The 21,932-nt window shown below is 32.7% G+C and overlaps 1 protein-coding gene across 4 annotated transcripts in view; it reads left to right on the top strand.

Annotated features, from left to right (window-relative positions):
- LOC145333938 (protein diaphanous-like) overlaps positions 1-7,925 on the top strand; it is a 202,676-nt gene extending 194,751 nt beyond the window's left edge. For all 4 annotated transcript variants that reach the window (XM_080179195.1, XM_080179194.1, XM_080179197.1 and 1 more), the window contains 12 exons: positions 366-431; positions 722-794; positions 1,508-1,564; positions 1,981-2,098; positions 3,001-3,063; positions 3,567-3,643; positions 4,378-4,473; positions 5,135-5,214; positions 5,734-5,810; positions 6,556-6,625; positions 7,079-7,287; positions 7,708-7,925. In XM_080179195.1, the coding sequence (XP_080035321.1) occupies positions 366-431; positions 722-794; positions 1,508-1,564; positions 1,981-2,098; positions 3,001-3,063; positions 3,567-3,643; positions 4,378-4,473; positions 5,135-5,214; positions 5,734-5,810; positions 6,556-6,625; positions 7,079-7,287; positions 7,708-7,778 (1,057 nt within the window). In that variant the 3' untranslated portion in view covers positions 7,779-7,925. The remainder of the gene's footprint in view (positions 1-365; positions 432-721; positions 795-1,507; positions 1,565-1,980; positions 2,099-3,000; positions 3,064-3,566; positions 3,644-4,377; positions 4,474-5,134; positions 5,215-5,733; positions 5,811-6,555; positions 6,626-7,078; positions 7,288-7,707) is intronic.
- Positions 7,926-21,932: the final 14,007 nt, after the last annotated feature.

The raw sequence follows: 21,932 nt of genomic DNA, 5'->3' as shown, positions 1-21,932 counted from the left end.
AATTCATACAAAGACAAAATATACTAAGCTGGATCTTTAAATCATTCTAGTGGTGTGCCAGATCGGGGTGAGCCAACCTTCCACCAATGAGAGCACAGCATTTTATGAAATGCCGCGCTGTAATTGGCTGAAATTGGGCGCACCCCGATCTGGCTCACCACTAAAATGATTTAAAGATCCAGCTCTGGTAAGGGAAAATTTTCTATTATTTTCAATTTATCTTAAGACGGTTAATTGTTTGGCGTAAATTTCAAAATTAAATTCTCCAACCCTTAAAAATAGCCAAATCTGACCCCTGGACACAGTATTTTAGTGAATTAGACCCTTCTTAACCTAGCCTATTTTGATTAATATTTTATTTTTAGCAAAAACGAGCAGAGTGTTGGATTTGATATCTCCTACCTTCCAAAGCTTAGCAATACAAAAGACAGGTTAATTCAATTCATCGTTAGAACCTTTTAAAAAATGCATATAGTTTTCACTTCTTTGCCGCCCGTCCATTTTAATGTCTGTCCGTTTGTATATCCGTTTTTCCATCCAAATGAATTAACAACAAACTTTATTTAGCTTTAAAAGTCATCATTTTTCATAAAAGCTAATCTTGTTTTAAATAGGATCTCTTTAATATTTTAAATGATCTCTTGCTACTTCTAGTTTTCCTAACATTTGTAACTAACCAGTGATAGATCAATATAAGATAATTCATTATTCTTGTGTTCAGGGAAAACAAGACGTTGTTACATTTTCTTGTTGAGACCTGTGAGAAAGATTATCCCGACCTGCTGCAGTTTTATGTAAGTTTTAATAGTTATTTACAGCATTGTGTTATAAACAGATTTCCGCGGATATTTAAATGTAAATTTATAAGATTAAAACCAGTATTGTAAGCCCCGAACGGCAAAAGGCCCGGGCTAACAAAACTGGTATTAATTTTATGATTTTTATTTTAATATTCGTGGAAAATTGTCTGTAATACGATGCTTTACATGAATTTAATATGAATAGGGTATTAATCGGTTTCGAAGCTATACAAAGTTTATCATATTTGTTCACTCAAGAACTTTTCAAGCAATAATTTTAATCTACAGCCTAGAAAAGGGTTAATTATGTTTACCATAATATGGAATGTGAATGAATTGATCTTCGAATTTTCGAATACTCATGTATAACAGATATAAGGCAGGGAATCTGGGACTACTAATAGATCTCGTAAAGCAATATTTTGTAAAAATCGATTATATAATCATAACAACAGATCTATAGTATAGATGTATAATTATATACAGATTGCTACCTCTCTTTTTCAATGACCTTACAAGCAAATTATATTCTGTTACTTGGCTATTGTAATATTCCCGACACCATTGCATTAGTTGATTTTCAAAGACCCAATTGAGAGTCGGCACAATTCAATGGGATAGAGAAATATAGTTATTTAATCCCTTCCCCCTCTAGTGTTTTACTGTAATATCATAACAGATAGTTTAATTTCTTCCTGCGTTTTCAGGAGGAGCTTCCATATGTGGACAAGGCCGCCAGAGTTTCTATGGATGGTGTCATGAAGGTAAAATATTTCCTCAACAGACTTTCAATTAGATCAAAATTATCGCTACTATAGACAGCTTTCTGCAGTTATTAAAATTAAAAATCATAAGATTATATCCAGTTTTGTTAGCCTGGTATTAATTTTATGATTTTAATTTTAACCTTCGTGGGTAATTGTCTGTAATACGGTGCTATGCATATTTTTTCAGGATGATTAGGAACCGGTTCTGATCCATCGGATATCAATCGGTTTCGAAGCCATACTGGAAAAGTATATATAATGTATCTTTTCCAACAAATAATGTCTTCCGTCAATGGCATGACTCTAAAAGACTTTTAAATAACATGCTTGTCTGTGTCTTTCTGTCAGTCAAAGAACAATTTACATTTGTCTAGTTTTTATCTTATTTTCATACTTATATTGTTTATTTGTAGGCTTTAAAGCAGATGGACAATTCCATCAAGAACCTGGAGATGGACCTGCAGAATGCGGCCAGAGGCGCCTTGGATCCGGATGACAGGTTCGAGGAGTCTATGGGACAATTTTCTAAAGGTAAAATTTGAATGATTGAGTGATTGTTCATGGTTTTGATTACAATATCATTTAAAGCAAACTAAAGCTCTCCACATTTAAGCTCAAAATGACTTTGACCAACTATCTCAAAAGAGCTCCATTTTATAGCGAGATTTGATTTTAGCAGTTGTCATAAATTAGTTTATGTATCTTTTGCTTTTCCATAATCCATTTGAACATTTCTAAAAATAGCTATGTAACACTTATTATTGATCAATGTACCTAAAAAGTATAATTAATTTAAGAGTTAAATCTAAGATGTATATGCTATTTTTTGGGGGGTTATGACCAATCCATTACACTATATAAGATCAAAAGAATTTTAATGTAACAGAGATTTTTTTTTATAAAATTCGTTGTTTGTATAATTCTTTATTTAAAATCACAAATACAATTTAATTTAATTAATTTTGTTAGGTGGATTGAAAACTACCTGCGCTCAAATTGGTTGAATGATGTATGACATTTAAGCTTTTTCAATCACAGATGTCAGAGTTAATTACCTAAATCTACATTTGCGCTATTAATTAAAAGAATTTCATGAAATTAAAAAAAAATATTAGATTTAATGTTGATTTCAAAGCTACCTGCTTCATTATCATTCTTTATTTACTTATATAGACTAATGACCATCCTATAATATAAAGAAGTAAGGTACCTTTTGTCGGAAGCTGAAGATCTCAATAGCTACTAAACCGATTAAGATCTACATTTTAGAAGAGCTTCACATGTGTCCGAGAATGGGTTACGGCTACTTTAAGATTTAAGTCTTGGGATGGTATTATGCTATTTTTATCTTCAAATACGCTAGGGGCATAGGTAGTCGCTTGTAGTTTTATTATTTAGTAAATAATATTAATATTTTTAATATTTTTTTTTAGAAACTCGGCAACAGTGTAATGTGCTACAAACAATGTGTCAAAATATGGACACTCTGTACGGAGGTAAATATAAATTTTATAATTTTTTTCTGTCGACTATAATGCTCTTAAACCCAGAAATCCCAAGTTATAAGACAATGAATTATAAATAAATATAATTATACACCTCCCTTAGGGCATAAAATCATTATTTCCTTCAAAAATTTAAGGGGGGGAGGGATGGGAGTTATAGCACTGATTCAACGTTCTCTTCTTACAAAGATAAAAATGTTAACGGTTTGATAAAGGGAGGGGTAGGTTTCGCTAAAAATCCGTAAAGGTTGTGAGTTTTAAGTCAAAAATAGTAGTAGAACGGTAAAAATTTAAGTTAACTTTAAAAAAAAATTGTCTGTAGTTCTCTTCAATAAGAAATACAAATTTAGTGTATATTACCGTTCTACTACTATTTTTAAGCCTTAAAACTCACACCTTTACGAAGTTTTAGCGCAACCTACTCCTCCCTTTTAAAAAGATAAACTTTATAACTCTTGTCTAACAATTTATTAATGTATTTTTTATAATTTCAGCACTGGCAGAATATTTTGTGTTTGACAAACAGAAATACACTTTAGAAGAATTCTTTACAGATGTTAAGACATTTAAGGTAAATTTTAAAAATCCAGAAATCTAAAGGGATAATACAATGGCCGGTAAATTGATGTACTCTATGATGATGCACAAAATTATCTCTTCTGTAGAATACAATTATTGGTTGAAACGTTTTGACAGTCAACCGAATGAACCAACCAATCAAAATTCCAAAAATACCGCAAAGTTGTCAAGCCAACAAATAAAAACTATACTCTAAAACTTTTGGGTCAACTTTAATAGCAGCCCAATGTCGCCTTCCTCCCTGTTGAAAATCGATTAAACAGAAAAAATAAAATTTCTTTAAAAGGGTTCAAAATAAATGGACAGTTAGGGCGGGGGAGGGGGGAAATGTCTTTTTTCTTTTATCTTAGGAGGGTGCAGAACCCTTCGACTAGACGCATAGCCTAAAACCTGTCTTAAGCCATTGTGGACCGGTCAGTTTAGCCGTATACGAGATCACAGCGGGCAATCACACACCACAAAATTATTGAATATTCCCTATTTTCTATTAGCTGCTACGCGCCTAGGGGCCTCTAGGGTCAATGGAGGTGAGGGAGGGGGGCTAGACCTCAACTTTAAATTGTAGTTTTAAATAGAAAAAGTTTAGGCACTCTACAGAGGCGCCGCCTAGCGGGACTTATTATTGAAATTTCTTTTCTATGGGTAATTTCTCTTGGGAGGGTGATAGTAACCTCCCACAATACCTATAAACCATACAATGATATAATTTTGTGTTTTTGTATATAGGATCAGTTTAAGAGCGCGCATGAGAGCATGCTGAAAGAAAGAGAGAATGAGGCCAAATTGGCGCGGGCTAGAGAGGCCAGGGAGAAGGCGGATAAGGTAACAATATTTTATTAATCAGATTCAGGGATTAGTGAATTTTTTAGTTGTTAGCAGCTACGCCCCTAGAGACCTCTTAGGGCACTTAAAGTAGGAGGTGTGTTGATTTCGACAACCCAAAAAATAAAAATAGAAACTACCCTGTGAAGGAGAACCGTATCGGTTCAGCGGTTAGCGGTTAGCAGTTAGAGATTCTAATTTTATATAAGGATTATATTCTTTCTGATGCGATTTTTGATGTTTGGTTTTAAACCTTTTACACAGAGTTTCGGTTACTTAAATTACTGCCAGAATTAATAGTGTTTTATAAATCATTCAATTTTCTCCTGTGGCTACACCCCTAGATGCATCTAGGGACACTTAGGGTAAGGGGGTAAGTCCACTATAAATTTTAGTTTTTACACGTAAAATAAAAATAGCTATTAACCTTCCAGGGAACTATAATAAACTTCACTGTAAAGGAGAACCATATCGGTTCAGTGGTTAGTGAAATCCTGCGCTAAATACATACAGACAGACATGCTGCTACTTTAACCGTCGGATTAATGCAGGAACGTCCTTTTCATTGAGGGGGATAAGATAGGGGGTTTCAAAGTTCGAGGAGGGTAAAATTTACCCCACCCTTGGACATCTATGGATTAATAATTTATTAAATCTTTAGGAGAGATCCGAGCGTGCTGCTAAGAAACGTGCTCTGGTGGATTTCAATGCACCTGACGACCAAGAAGGTGTCATGGACAGGTAAACAATATTTAGAAAAGCTTTCCTGAAAATCTTTGCTATAACTTAACACTAAATAAACATTAATAAAGCATCAATTATTTGTTCTAAAGCTTTCCTAATTCAAGAAATTTAGTAGTTTAATATTACTTCTACTAAATAGGAGTTTCCCTACTTAATTTCTGTATTACAAGTTACTGTTCTATTTTCAAAAAATTTACTGGTAATATCCTCTTAGAATTTTTTTTTTAATTTTGAAAATTTGAGTAATCCCCCCCCCCCCCTCCCGACAGCGAACTATGAACTCTGGCCGCAGCGCTCGGCTTCCTAGCCTGCCTAGCCGGAGCGCTCGGCCCCTTTACATGCCTAGCCGCAGCGCTCGGATCCCTAGCCCATAACCTAACGTAACCTAAAATAGTTGTTGGCCCTCGGGGGGGGGGGGGGGGTGGAGGAAAAGGGGTGGGGTTCTAAGAGGATAACGCCATTTTCTTTGATTTTAAAAGTGAAAACATAAAGTAATAATAATGAATATTATTTTAGTTTGTTGGAGGCATTGAAAACCGGTTCTGCCTTCTCACGTGACCAAAAGCGCAAGCGCGCACCACGTGCTGCTGGAGGTAAGCATTTTCGCGGGCTTTTTTATAATTTGTACAAAATTGTAAATATTCATTGTAGCTCCTCCTAAATACAAAAACTCTTTCCTATTGTAACTTTTTTGATGTACTTGTTCTATCATTTTAAAAGCTAAATCACATGTATAAAGCTTATTATATATTATTAGATACCGCTATTCTGTCGCGTCTTGATCAAATGATTGCCAATATTGATCGGTAGGGTCGGTTGTGATCTTTGTTTGCTTGTGTGTGGCGTGTTTGACTTTAGGATTGGATTATGGGAGAAACAATTTTAAAATCCAATTTATTCTTCCCTTAATTTTATTCAATTTAATTAAATTTTGGGTAATTATAGCATACTTATTATTATGATTTAAATTGCCAGCAAAGGTGGTTGAAGGTAGCACAAAAAATGTACTTAAACTTAACTAAGATATTTGTTTTTTAAATATCCACCTTGATGAAAATTATTTTTTACGGAAAATATTGCTTTAAGTCACTATTTTCTTGATAAATACTTTACTTCAATTTTAACTCAATTTATGGTAAAAGGTGGGATATTTCATTTGACTTTAAATTATTATGCTTCTAACATTTATGTGCGTTATTTTTTGTTTTTATATGGCCATTTTTTATTTTAAAAAAAGTTGGAGGCGATAGAATATTTCTCAAGATGAAAAATCATTTCTTACAGATTGCTTATCTATAGATTGTCCACGGAAATGTCAATAATATATTTAATTTTCAGCGGAAAGACGAGCGCAGCTGAACCGAAGCCGGTCACGCGGTCCAAACTCAAACTTTAACAAAGATCTAGTGTAAGTATTTTTTTAAATTGTACCGGCAAAGCTACCCTATTCTTTGTAACGTCTGTCCGTCCGTCCCCCTTTTAATTATAAAGATTTTATGACCTTTTTTAACATCACATTATTTGGCTAAGATGAACTTTTTATGAGTTAAAATTTGTACTCTTGATTGTTACATTGAGTAGTAGGATATCTGTTTGTTTGGCTGCTAAAATCTTATCTTCTGTTCGTATTATTGAGTCTGTACGCCAAGTACAAGAAAGAACATCCATCTTATAAGATCAAAAAGATTGAAAGCATGATTTGACCCAACGAAACATTTGACATAGACAATTAGATTGACATTATGACGTCCTTTATACACATATGTAGATTATCTTTGACTTTGTATATGACTATATGCAGTCAGTAGTTGAACAGATACCTTAAATTTTTGGTTTGTTGCAATGTCTTCTTTATTTTCAGAGAAATCCTGATGGAGGCAGAGGAAAATCAGCCTCCGCCCCCCGTTTCTTCCTCCCAGTCTATGCCCCAGTCCCTGGGGGGTAACGGCGGATCTGCGGCGGGAATGGACCCCGCCTTGGTGGCCCAGCGGCGCGAGCGGCGGAATCAAAGACAAGCGGCGCATATCAATCAGAATATTGGCGGTAGGGAGAGAGAAGTATCTGCTACAGGTAAAAAAAAAGTTACATGAAATTTACAAATACAAATTTTTTTAATAGAACAAAAGTTATTGCTTAATTTAACCCATTTACCAATGACAAAAATTAATGATCAATATCTTATTTTCTTCATTGGGTTGAGAAGTTCTGTTTAAGAAAAATTATTTAGCGATTTTCAACAAATTATGCCCCTAAAACCTGTTTTTTTTTCATAGCATATGATATTGGAAATATTAATTCATTTCGTGTTCTCATGATATATGTAAAGGTACCAGGTTGTCAGCCGTTTGGGAGCTAGCTGCAATTAAAGCTTTTTAGTCAGAATAATAACCTTGGAATTTGGTGGGGGTTCTAAAATCATATCCAAGGGAAAAAAAATTTATAATTAGCAGCCTTATGTCCCCTCACTAAATAAAAATATTATTTTTTTAGGAATTATAGAAAGTTCTCAAGAGAACGGATCCACTGAAGATGCCTTGATGAGAAAATTACGAGCATTGTGATCAATTTTAAATGGACATTTTGACCACAATTTTCATCATTTAGGACTTTCTTATTAAATTGTTATTTTTAAAGGAAAGGAAGGTTGCGGGTAAAATCCGTAAAAGTGTGTGTTTTAAGGCTTAAAAATAGTAGAACGATAATATTTACTAAATATGTGTATTTCTTATTGAAAAGAACTATAGACAACAAATCATTCTACTACTGTTTTTGACTTAAAACACACAACCTTTAATGATTTTACCCGCAACCTTCCTTTCCTTTCAGTAATCTATAATAAAAGGTATGCAAACATTAATATCTTAAGATTTTTACTGGCAGTACCAAATATGTATATATAATTTTTAAAAAATTCATTATTTTTCAAAATTAATGAATACTAAAGGTTAAAAACAAATATGAAAAATTATTTAAAAGGCATTTATTATTATCATATTATAATAATTATTGTAATTAATGTTATTTCATTATATTTAATGTTAAAAATACCTGATTTTTAAAAACTAATGCATTTAATGTAATTGTATTTAATATGAACTTAAAGAGTTGATAAGTATAATAGCGGCTAAACGGCTGACTGCTGGGCATCAATAGACTAATAAACCAAGCCCACAAGGACGCGCGTAGTACATGTAAACGCGCGAAAAATATTTATTTTTTGCCCTTTAGCTATTTCTATTAAATTTTCTTTTTGGCTTTTTTTGATCTATGGATGTGTATGAACTGCCGTTTGACCGTTAGGCCTTGCCGTTTACCAAGTAACTGAAATAGATTTCCAGGCTTAAATTGTTATACCTAAGCAATGAATTTAAATATTTTTTTCGTTAGTAAATTTTTTTTATAATTGTTTAGAAATATGGGAAATAGTATTTATAGAAAATCTATTTAGTCTTAATAACGATCACTTGTAACGGATAATATAATTTTTAAAAGCGAAGCTTTTCTATGATTAGGGTCGGTCCGTCCGTCCGTACGTCCGTAACGGATAGCTTTTTTCGTTAATTTAGACATGTTAGAATTGTCCTATCGATTTCAAATTTTGCATGATGATTCCTTTAGTAGTTAGGTACGATTTAGAAAGCGTAGCAACTCTATAATCATTACCAAAATGTCCGTACGTCCATTTTAAACATGTTTTTAACAACAAATTTGTATGTGACCTATTTATCCGATTGGTCTGATTTTTGGTATACTGATTCCTGGGACAACAAAGTACAATATTATAAGCGAAGCAACTCTATAATCAAGTCCTAAAAATGTAAGTATGTCCATAATCATTATCCTGTATCAAGCAGTTTTTCAACAAATTTACTTTTAATTTTGCTTTGACTCTTATACATTCGCATTCTGATTATTCAGTTCTGACATTATACAAGTGTTAATGTCCGTTTGTCCTACAGTTTCAGAGCTTCGCTTTTATGGATGTTGTCATCCTTGTTTTAATGAATTTATCAGTTTAAATTTAACTTTTCTACTTATTTGATAATTTTCCATTTCTTTTTATTTTAAAAAGCTTTAAACATCACTGCTTTGCTCAAAAAATACTTAAAATTTGTTTGACTTTTATAACCTTTTTATATTTAAAAAATATATTAAATGTAATTAATATTATATAGTGAACTATAATAAATTGGAAATAGAATAATTATAACTAATGTTAATTAAATAATTATATAATTATAATTATGTAAAGTTTGGTTGATAATAAAAAATACATGTATTATAATGACATTGATAATTTCTTTTTTTAGAAAGGTGTATCATAAATAATCAGGTTATCTCTTTTACCCCTCAATATTATTTACTAAGTATATTTGCGATAACTTTTATTTAATGAAATCTTCCAATTTTTAACATGTACAAAACGGCCTGCTTAATTGCTTCAAGATCCATGTCAGATCTATATGGGAAATAAATGTCTATAAACGAGCTCAAATTTTCCAAGGAATATTTGTTTAAAACTCATAGTGCTCCAATAATCCATAGTAAACTCTCATTACCCAGAACGATAAGACCCATTATTTTACTTTATTAAAAATAAATTCCTTTTTTTAATTTCATGTTGCTATTTACCTTATATTGATGTATTTAATTTCTAATAATAAAAAAGAAAATTTTAACTTATAATATAATAAATTTAAGAAAACTCTGTTTTAAAAGAATTCGATTGTGGCGACATTTTGTGTGTTCAAATATTAAACTAAAATTGTAATCATCATTATTAACCCTTTGGTGATGGTAATGTAAAGAAAAAATATAATTTAAAAAATCTTTTTAAAATCATTTAAATTATTAAATATTTACTTTCTTTTAGATAGTAATGCCGGGTGAGGAAAATAGATTTATTGAGAAATATATATGCATATAGAAAACTAGCCAATAGGGAGATAATTATATCGAGCCAACTCTAGTTAATATAGACAAGTTGCTTTATAAGAGTTAAGACTCTAGGGGGATTGGTGTCGCTTCGGGTACAAGACTTTAACAAACACACCTTGAAACATACTCCGCTTATGATTGCGGTGTGAAGCGTCTATTCGCTCATCAGAGAACCAACTCTCAGATAAACGACCTTTGTCTGAGAAGTCCCAACTGGTATGGTAACGAGTTGCGCCTGTTTTTGGCCAATGCATTCCCCCCACTCTTACTATTTACGTCGCACACCTGACATAGCAGAGTGGGAACCATTTTTAACGTCTTTAGTTATACGCGGTATCGAACAGAGATTCGAACCTATCACCTTCCCGACGATGCTCTCTGTGTTAAGCCACTGTCGTGGGTTTGATCATTTACTTGATGACGTCTTGCATGCTAGGTGACGCCCCGTATATAAGTCCTACCTACTGCACATTGAACATACTCTGCGTGTGAGTTGCAGTGTAACGCGCTCAGTCGCCAGCCACAGGTATTAAAGTAGGTAAAACACAACCAACACGACTTTTGTCTGAAAGTCCTAACTGTGTTTGGTAATGAGTTGCACCTGGTTTGGGCCATGGCATTCCCCCCCCACTCATAACTATTAAAATCGCCCATCTGACATAGTAGTAGGAACTATTTTAAGTCTTTAGTTTTAACGCGGCGTGGAGCCGATCACCTCTCTGACGAAAGAGGATGCGCTTCGTGTTAAGCCACTTTCGCGTGTTTGTTAACTGCGCTTATTAAAAAAAGAAACACATTGTCAATGTCTTAGTTTAAGACAATTTGATAAAAAACAACGCATTTGATAGTTTTATCAAGATTAATTAAGAGTTAAGACTCTAGGGGGCTAGATGTCGCTTCGGGTACTAGACCTCTCTCCACGAACCTTGGAACATACATGCAATACTTAATCAAGATTAATTATCCTAACATTGATTGATGAAACCAGTCAAAATACGACGACATTTATTCTATTTATGTTTAGAACTATTAATGCGAAGCTACGTTTTATAAGCAAATGTCTTCTGTCCGCCACGCTAAATGTTTACTCTCATTCAGCGTGTCGGAGCCGTTTAATTTTGATGCGGCTCCACGGAGCCGTATCTGGAAATACGGCTCCGGCACCTACCTTAAAGGGAGTGTGAACGTAAAAATTTCTCATCTGATTATCAAATCTTAACATTTACTAAGCACATTTCACTACACTGATCAACCAAAAATGTCCTATTCACAAAAATATCCAGAAATAATGCCTTGATTTTATGGTATTTTGAGAGGGAAAAAGGAAAAAACAGGGAAAATCTGAACTTTTTTGTTTCTTATAATGTTTGTAGGGATATTTAACTTGTCATATATAGTTGAAACAATTTACTTACTGTTAATGATTTATTTTATGCTATAAAATTGCCAATTCGTTTTTTATAACGTAGTAATTAGGTAATAAAGACATATTTTAAATTTGTATTATTGACAAAAAAAATACCTCACTGTCTACAAAGGGTTGAATCTCATAGGTTATATAAAATAATAATATCCTTTTTTATTGTGTTGAACAATAAATAACCCACTTTGGAGAATTAGTTTACACTTTTATCAGACTGTTTATAAAGAAATATTGCGTCTTTATTATTTACAAATTTGTAATTAAAGGTGGGCGAGAGATGGGCCATTTAAAGTTAATTGGATACTAATAAAAAACCTGTTTCTGGCTTTGTTATTGTATTTGGTTTTCAATAAAAAAATATTGCTTATTTTATCAATTTCTAAGTAACTATACATTGGATTAAAGCAAGGATTATGTTAAAAGTCAGCTTAACTGTTAGGAAAAATCTAGAACTATGTGAAAAAGTTTAATTTTAGCTATAATGGGAGAAAAAAGCAATTTAATGCACATTTTATATAATACGGAAAATTTCTTCCTTTCCCCGTACCTTATAAAAATCGTCGGAAAAAGCCGTTTTTTAAGCAAACAAAAGCGCGTTTTGCTCTATCTGTGAGATATTATGAATGAGATAATGTTAAGATTTGATATTAAGATGAGAAAAATTTACGTTCACAGTCCCTTTAAAATTATTATATCAATTTTTGTTCATTATTGAATTTGATAAAATAAAATAAATATTATAAATAATATAAAATATTTAGCTTTTATTTGATTAAAGCTTTATAAAAGTAGAAGAAAATGTGTCTATTTGTTAAGTAACAATAGTTTTTCAGTTTATTATATGGAAATAGACCGTTGCCAAATTATAATATTACTTTTAAAAAAATCATTTTTAGCTAATCTGGAGCCGGAGCCGTTTTAAACGAAAAATTGGTTGGTTTATCAAGTTTAGTGTACAAACGTTTAAACCAATAAATTTAATCTAGAGAAGATATAATTTTGATTATTATCATTGAGGATGTGCATCAATTTATCGGCAATTGTCTTATCCCTGGTTACTAAAGTATAAAGATTGTCATTTCTAATGTCGATTTTCCTATAAAATTTATAAGGAATGGTTTAGTCTTATATAAGGTAAATATATTCATCGACCTCATTTGGGGTTCATAGTCCTTAGTTCGAAGGTTTCACAGTTAAAAACAGTCAAAATTAAGTCAATATAAACTGTTATTTTGCATAGGAAAAAACTTGTGAAACAGCTTTAACCTCCCCCTAACTCACCTGGCTATATGATGAATGTAAATACATTAGAATTACACTGTGTAGACTGTGTTTTACTCTGTCGAAATTTGATGCATATTCAAGATTAGAGTAAAACACTAGAGGGGGAAGGGGTTAAATAACTGTGTATCCCCTTCCCAAGGAAAAAGGATACAGTTAGTTGTCTGATACATCTATACTATAAGTTAATTTATTCAAGGGTTTTAGGCTATTTTTTTGTACTTATCTTTTTTGCCAAATACTAATCCCCTAGCTGCTTGGGGCGTAGCCACTAATATATTTATATTTTAAGGTTTTAAAGAAGGTTATTTACTGAAACAGAAATTCAAATAATTGATTGATCATGTCACGATGTGTTGCCCCCCAACGACAGCTGAAAATAACGTATAGGTTTCGTGATTTTCCCCCCGAATCAATTTCGTTATTAGTATTAGCTGTATTTGAATGCCCTTAAATATTAAATAAAACAACCCTTTTCATTTTGATTGTCCAATATTTTAATATTTCCCATTGACAGAATAATTTAATATAAAATCAAACAGAATAAATACCCAGCGAGACATTTCTCCGTAGAGTCGCCTACGAGCTCGTGCAATATATGTACGGAGTCCTATGCTACCTCGAATCCCATTCGCCATGAATTAACACCTAATTTTTTGGCGAACAACGTTGGAAAATCGTCCTTTCAAGCAAAAGGTAGCATGCGAGTTCGCCATCGATATCGTAGCAGAGTATGAAGCGAAGTCGCACAATAGTAGCACAAATCAAAATGCGTCAAAGGAGATATCGACGGCGAATCGAAACATTTCTTATACGAATTCTTAAATGCTTGAATCAAAGCACATATAGGAAGGGGCAAGTTAAGCGGAGAAATTAATGTTTTCATAATATTGTTTGTGGAGTGAGAGAGGGGAAGAGAGATTTAGAGAGGGGGAGAGAGAAAAGGGAGTGAGAGAAAGAGAGAGGGGAAGAGAGATATATAGAGAGAAGGGGGTAGGAGACAGAGAGTGGGGAATAGAGATATATAGAGAGAGTATACCATATTTGTCTTTCCTTCGTCACCCATTTACAACTCTTTACATTTTAAGTAAGTTACTTTTAACATTGTAGTGTAATGATCATGCGGGGATTGGCTAAATTTAACCATCACTAAGATAATCTTATATATTTGCCGTGATTTCAAAAAAAGAATGCCTTTTTAAAAATAATTTTTTTACCAGAGACTATCAACACTATAAAATTTTATGTCTTATCATTTTTTATTGTTTTCAGTTGGAAAACAGATGAACTAAAAGAATCTTCACAAATTATTTGAGTCCCTAGTGGCAAAATTATAAACTATATTTCTCTCCTATCAATTTTGATCATTGGTTGATTGTGTGTTTGTTTGTAAATGTTTGTTAACTATATAAAATGCTACATTTAAGAGACATCGCGTTTTTTCTTCAGCTAGTATTTACGAGATCGCCAAAGTTAGCAGAAAAGCTAATAAATTATGAGGTATTAAGCTACTAGTGTAGGAGCTCGCAAATACTAGCTAGCTACCATCATACTAGCTCACAAAAGTTCGCCAAAATGCTACTCTTATAGAAATCGAAAAAGGTAGCATGCTACCTTTTTTTCTTAAAGTTTCGCTGGGTATAGATTATAATTTTATGCCACAATGACCCTTTATGGTCTTGCACTAGTACATTCATGGGCGTCTAAGTAAGGAAGGGGTGTATAGGGATGCTTACCATCCCCACTCAATATTTAAAGGTTTATTGGATTACCCTTAAAAAACCTTTATTTTATTCCCCCATCAGAAAAAAAGCTTTGACGTCTTTCAGTACAACTATACCAATATGGTTGGGAACTGGTTTTTATCTAGCTTAAAAATAAATCGACCTCAGCGCTTTAATTAAAGGGAAAGCATTTTTTATCTCGACTAAGTCTAATGGATCGGCAGTTTTAGGAAAGCCACTACTCTCTATCTGTTCGTCGGCCACCGGGGGAATAATATCCTTACCGGGAGAGGGTGTAGTAGTACACATACACTTCGGAGGGGGAGGGGAGGGGGATTATTGCATCATGCAGGTAAAACGGGGAAGGGAATAGGAAAGGAGGGGGTGGTCAGCTGGGAAAAAGGGAAGAATAGTACACGAAAAACAGAGATTTGCTTTCTTATAAAAAATTTGATGTAAAAAATCTTTTCTGTTACTGATGAAAAATAAAGTTTTTCCAATATGGCTATGGTTTTAGGCCATACTGAAAAATCATGTAACGTATCATATTATATCCAGTTTTCTATGAATATAAAAATTTATAAAATCATAATATTAAAACCAGTTTTGTTAGACTGTGGCTTCTGCATCTCGGGGCTAACAAAACTAGTTTTAATCTTACAATTGTACATTTTTGTGTCTACAGAAAGCTGTTTATAATACGATACGATAAATAACTATTATATGATTACATGCAGATTCTATTTATAAACTTGTATACATTCATTTAATGGTTTTCTGTATATAAAACCATGATTTGAATATGTTTTAATCCTTTCGCAAAAAGTGGTAAGGTTTTTGTTTGCAATTATCGAGTTCTATATTTTAGAGAAGCTTTTAAATCATTTTTCAGGCCATTTTGCTTCTAAATAATCTTTGCTGCTAATAATCTTATTATATGTATTTGATCTTGCTTAAGTTCAATAAATGTTATGTTATGTGAAGATCGTAAAAAGTTACTTTTTGTCCCCTTTCCCAAATAATGCAACGAACGAGCCCCTAGAAGCTAGCAAGGAAGCAAAATGTAATCTTAATATAGGGTCAGTTCAATGCTGTTAAGAAAATTTAATATGAGTTAGGGTTTTGAAAGGAAAGTATAAGACTTAGGAAACCCTGACTATTAGGCTAGCCTAACTTTTTTAGTATTTGGTCCAATCTACCATTTTAAATAAATTTGTATGAACTTTCAATAAAAGTTTTGCTTTTTATGAATACTTTTCTCCCTCCCAGAGAGAGAGAGAGAGAGAGAGAGAGAGAGAGAGAGAGAGAGAGAGAGAGAGAGAGAGAGAGAGAAACAGGAAAGGAACTCTCTTTTGACAAACAGAGCGAGAATGAGAGAGAGAGGGAGAGAGAAAGTGGTTTTTAGAGTCTTTTAGACAGCCAAAATACAAATCAGAAGGTTATTTTTCAGCCCTAAAATTAACTGTAATTTGTTGCTTTTAAACAGCTATGGAAACCGACTTAAAAGAGAGCCGTATTCACCCTCTCTCAGCCGTTTCAGAAGCAGAAAAGTTTAACTTCAGTTAGTAGATTCTCTTTTGCAGAACCATAAAGTTTGCAGCTCTATTTCATACATTTTCAAATCAAATCATTTTAGTTTATACAAGTTTAATTTCATATAAATCTAAGTTCATATAAATTTCGAACATTTAAAAATTTTTTTTTGAAGATTTTTATTTTAATTCAAAATGCATTTGATCTGAAACTTATATTAAATCAAATTTTTATTATATAAAATCATATAAACTGAAATTATATTAAATAGAACTATTAAGAAGTTTTTTTTAAAGTTTGCAAATACCTAGTGATAAAGTTTGAAAAGTGTATTTTTCTTTAATTATAAAAAAAAACGTGGTTTGTCTTGTATTTTTACTTTATTTTATGATTAATTATTTACATTATACAATATACATATTTTGTAATGAAAACCTCTAATTCTTTTTTACCAGTTCAATAACCACTGAACCAATATGGTTCTCTTTTACAATATAGCTTCTTATAGGTTCAGAAAAGGTTACTATTTACACCCCCCCCCCGGCCCCGCTAATGAAAAACGCCCCTGAAAATACCCTCACATTCATTCCTCAAGTGCCAAGCTTAAAAATCGTGTATAGCATTGTATTACATTCAATTTTCTACGAATATTAAGTAAAAATCTAAAATTAACTCAGTTTTTTTAACCCGGGCCTTAGGATTTCTGGGGAAAACTGGTTTTAATAGATAATAAAAATGATGGTATCAATAAATCTATAATACTGTATATATTGACAGGGCAAAATTTCATAGGTCAGTTCCTTCTAACAGTAGGAGGGGAGGGGATAGGGGTATCGATATTTTAGCCAGCTGCGAGTATCTCTTTTGCAATATCCAAGTAATTATATATCGAATACTGCATATTTTTCAAATATACTTTAGAAAAAAAAGTAAAACAAAAAATTGTCATATGAATGAACTCAGTATGAATTTACCAAAAAGATAAAAGAATTTAAGCTAATCCTCTTACATTAGCTTAAAAATGACAAATATGTAAATTAATAATCAATAATAATTTTACAACACCGTTAAATAAATATTAAATATTTGTTTATAGACGAACGGACGGACATTAGAGTAAAACACTAGATGGAGAAAGGGTTAAATAACTGTATCTCCTCATCGCAACCACCTTGTGCAACCTTTCTATTGGATCATTAAAAATCAACCAATGGTGTCGCTTATATTAATACAGTCAAGTAGCAGAAAATAATTTAGAAACAGACGAAGAAGGTCGTTAAAGAAGGAAGGGAGGTAGTTGTCTTTATATACATCTATACTATAGATCTGTTGGACGGACGTATGAATGTGCGGACAACTACCTAATTTAAGAATATCTTCACTGTTTATATATAAAACTTCCACCTTAGTAATTATGGATTGGTTAATCGACAGTGGTAGTTCACGGTCATTAGGATAATTAGTCGGGCTCGGCAGCTGCGCGTCAGCCGCGACCAAGCCTCAAATATTAACCATTATGGATACTATCAGTGATTGCCATACTTGGGTAAGGTTTAGACTTCCAGCTGATTTTTAAAATTTTAAAAGGTTGATTTCCTTGCGACTTACATGCGGCTACCGAACCCTCATAATTAGATGGTGAATATTTAGTCTGAATTGGGGAATATTTTTGCCAACATTCTTTTATTTTTTTCCTTATTCGTTGGCATTCATTGTTAGTGGTGTAGCTTTGGGACGGAGGGGACATTGGGATCGTTTTTTATACTAGTCCCCAAAGTCTCATTATACTGTTTTTTTATTAGTTAGCTTTACAACCTTGTGTACTTTTATTTATTTTTGATTGGTTGATTTATTAAGTTGAGTGTCGAACGTTTAAACCATTAATTGTGTAATCTACAGAAAGGATAATTTTGTGTATCATTATTTGTGATGTACATCAATTTATAGGCCATTGCTAATCCCTTTAGATAAAAAAGGGTGGAGCTACTCTTTACATAATAATACCAAGCAAGCATTTGTCAGGAAAATGTTGTGTATGCATTTTGAAAATTAGCAGATTGATATTATGTCAGTTACTACGACTTTTTGTTAAAGCCCTAACTTCGACCTAAATCTATTTTTTTAATAGATTTTAAATGAGGATATTGCTTTTTTTGTCACTAGAGGTCTCTAGGAGCACTTGAGGGTAAGTCGACCCTCCGCTTTAAATTTTAGTTTTATAAAGAAAAAGTGAGAACATTTTTCTTTCCCTTGGCGGAGGAAGGGTGGAGGTGCCCTCCCCCGAAATCGTTATAAACTTTCCTTGGACCCAAAGGAAGCTTCAATGTGAAGGAAAACCATATTGGTCCAGTGGTTTGTAAGATCTTGAGCTACAGATAGACATCCTGTTACTTTTATATAAAAAAATTAGTTTTGGCAAAAGAAAATATATTTGGCTAAAAAAGACATGATTGACTGACAGGCAACTCAATGTTATAGGCTGCCTTCACTTCCGTGTGTGTAATCATATTTGCATAGTATTTTATATTCGCAAAAAGACGCAATAGCAAAAAAAATATGCAAAGAGTACGCCAACCTCATTAGCGTTTGGCTTGCGATTTCGGGAGGTGTTGGGTTCGAGCCTGGAACACAATGTGTCATACTAAAGAAATTAAAAATGTCACCTACTGTTGCTATATCAGACACTTTACATCAATAGCCAGAGCAGGTGGGATGCTTTAGCCCTTAAACAGGAACAACTCATGCAAAGCTAGGACTTCTAGAAAAAGTGTTGGTTGTCTGTTGGGTGTTTATTTACCTTATATTGCGGGTGAGGTCGAATTAAATGGGGACGATGTGCTGGGATAATCAAGTAATAGGATGTGTGTGTCTGTCTGTCTATCTGTACATAAGGATCTCCGCTGAACCGACATGGATTCTTTACAGTGTGGCTTCACATAGGTCCTTGGAAGGTTATAACTATTGTGGGGGGGGGGGGGCGTACCAGCACCAACCAAATAATTCCCCCCCCCCCTCTATATCTTAAATAGGCCTCTTGGGGCATAGCCGCTAGTTGACTTAGAATGTGATACACGTGAAGTACGTGAAAGTACACCAAAAATTCCATATCAGAGAAATCAGCATAAAATTTTTTTTTTTATATTTTGACAATAAAAAAAATATTGTTTAATATTTAATACTTTTCACATTAGTGCACAATAAACTGCATTCTTATGGATTTTAAATTAAACAAGAATAAATATTTCCATTACCTAATGTTTGCCGGATTTTTTTTGAAAATTTTTCTGTTGATTTACTTATTTAGTTTTGTTTAGTAGCTGAGCTATTCTATAACTCATAATTTCTGTTTATCCGTTAGAAACGGCATGCTATTCATAATAGATAGACGGCTGATTTTTTGTGAATATTTCCTGTACCAATGAATATTCGGCTTAAAATATACTCAGTCCGTCGGTCTGACTGTCGTTCATGCTTTAAAAGATATGTTTATATTTTATTACAATGGTTTCCAGATTTTCTACATAATCTTTTTTTTACGACAACTATACATCTGCCTTATAGCTAACTTTAAGATTCGCCATTTGTAGATGTTGTCATCCTTGTTCAGTTTTATTTCAAATACCCTAATTAAATTTCTGCTTATTCGCTTATATTATGATAAACAAAAAATCAATTCTTAAAATAAAATATTTTTTTTTAGTAGCGAAGCTAATCTATAAGTCTAAATGATTTTATGTCCGTCCAAAACATATAAAAGTATATTTAGTGCTTATTTTGCTCGGCCATCAATACACTGCACTAGGCGTTATTGATTTTCTCATCTACTATTTAAGATAATTGTCAGAAACTACTTGTATTTTACAAATTAATCTAAATGTTACAATTTATTTTAAAGCAGGGAAGGGTTAATGGAGCTGAAACTATTATGTCATTCCTCAAATAATTTAAGCTGTTAAATATAGAACTGTAAACACAAACAAAGGGGAAACATTGACTTTTTTGTTTTAGCGGCCTATCCCTGTAACCCTGGTATTTCTTGTAAAATACCCTTAAATTTTAATAAAAGTCTCCAACGTTGAGATTTAAAAACTTTGGGGACTAGTGTGTAATAACCAGCCGAATGTCTCCTCCCTCCTTGAGAAGGAGTAGGTCATTACCAGGGAGGAATGAGACATTACAAGATAGATTACCCAGTACCCAATGTTTTACAAGCCAGTTATCTCATTTGTTAACTTAAAATTATTGGGTACTTTAATTGAATTGGTTTGGTCTGTCCAATTTATTAAGTCCCAAACTTTTTAACCAACAACTTTAATCTTCGGAGGAGGAATTGAGTTTTTAATCATTGTCTTGTCCATTAAGATCTTTGGTCATTAGGACATTAATATGGATCACTTTTAATTTCTTTGCTTCTGTTTAAGATAGTAGTCTTAAATATTCTTTGAAGATTCCATGACCTGTCCATTCCTATTATATAAGATAGTCTTCTGAAATTTCTTGTGAATATTTCTATGACAATTAAGAATACAGCTTACTATCTATTTTTTTCTGTTAATTAAATTTATTGTTATGGATTTTGTGCTCCTTGTTTTTGTTGTTGTTGAGAAGTTGGATTCTAAATTGAAAAACCATGTAACAAACATTTATACTTTATTTTTGTTAGTAGCGAAGCTACTCTATAATTCACAATGTCCGTCCGTCCGTCCGTCCGTCTGTCCGTCCGTCCGTCTGTCCGTCCGTCCGTAATTAATGAATTGCTGGAAACGTGATTTTCTCGGCTCCTATAAAAGATAGAGAGCTGAAATTTTTTGACAACATTCTCATCATTAAGGAGCACAATTAACTATAAAACATCAATGGTGGTCGGACTGCTTTTTAGCAGGTTTTAGGCTATTTTTTATATTTTCCAAATTTTCCCCATATCTTTGGTGTTTATGGTCCGATTTTTAAAATTTTCCGGTTAAAGATATCAAAATTAAATTTCCCGTCATTTGAAGAAAACAACAATGACGGTCAGACTGCCTTTTTGCAGGTTTTTGGCTATTTTTATATTTTTCACATTTTTCTCCATATCTTTGGTGTTTATGGTCCGATTTTCGAAAGTTTTTAGTTAAAGATATCAAAATTAAATTTCCTGTCGTTTGAAGAAAACAACAATGACAGTCAGACTGCCTTTTTGCAGGTTTTTGGCTATTTTTATATTTTTCACATTTTTACCCATATCTTTGGTGTTTATGGTCCAATTTTCATAAATTTTTCAGTTAAAGATATTAAAATTAAATTTCTGGCGTTTTATGAAACAATGGTGGCCAAACTGCCTTTAGCAGGTTTTTGGCTATTTTTATATGTTGATATATTTCCCCATATCTTTTGGCATTTTTAGTTTTTTGCATTAACAGTTTCAAAATATTTTTTCCCATTGTTATGTGCATCTAGTATGTAATTTACTTTAACCATCTTCATCATACAAAATAAAACAAGGTTTCATGTTTATTTTCTCCAATAAATCTATTATTGATTTTAAATCTACTTTTACGTATTCCCATCCACAATTTTTGTGTTTCGCTACTTATGGATGTTGTCATCCTTGTTTTATTCTTTTTCTTAAAAATGTTTTTCTTACTTTTATATAAATATCAATAAAAAATCATTATCCTTATAATAAAGTAACAGGATGTTTGTGTGTTTGTATGTTTGTACCGAAGAATCTCGCTAACCGCTAATTGATCGGGTTCTCCTTAACAGGGTAGCTTTTCATAGGTCCCGGGAAGGTTTATAACTATTTTCTTGGGGGGTGGGACACCCCCAACCCCCCC

This window comes from Acartia tonsa, chromosome 12 (genome assembly GCF_053477335.1).
Source record: "Acartia tonsa isolate MP-2025a chromosome 12, ASM5347733v1, whole genome shotgun sequence".
NCBI lineage: Eukaryota > Metazoa > Arthropoda > Copepoda > Calanoida > Acartiidae > Acartia > Acartia tonsa.
Note: the sequence above shows the minus strand (reverse complement) of the source record. Positions and strands in the feature narration are given on the sequence as shown.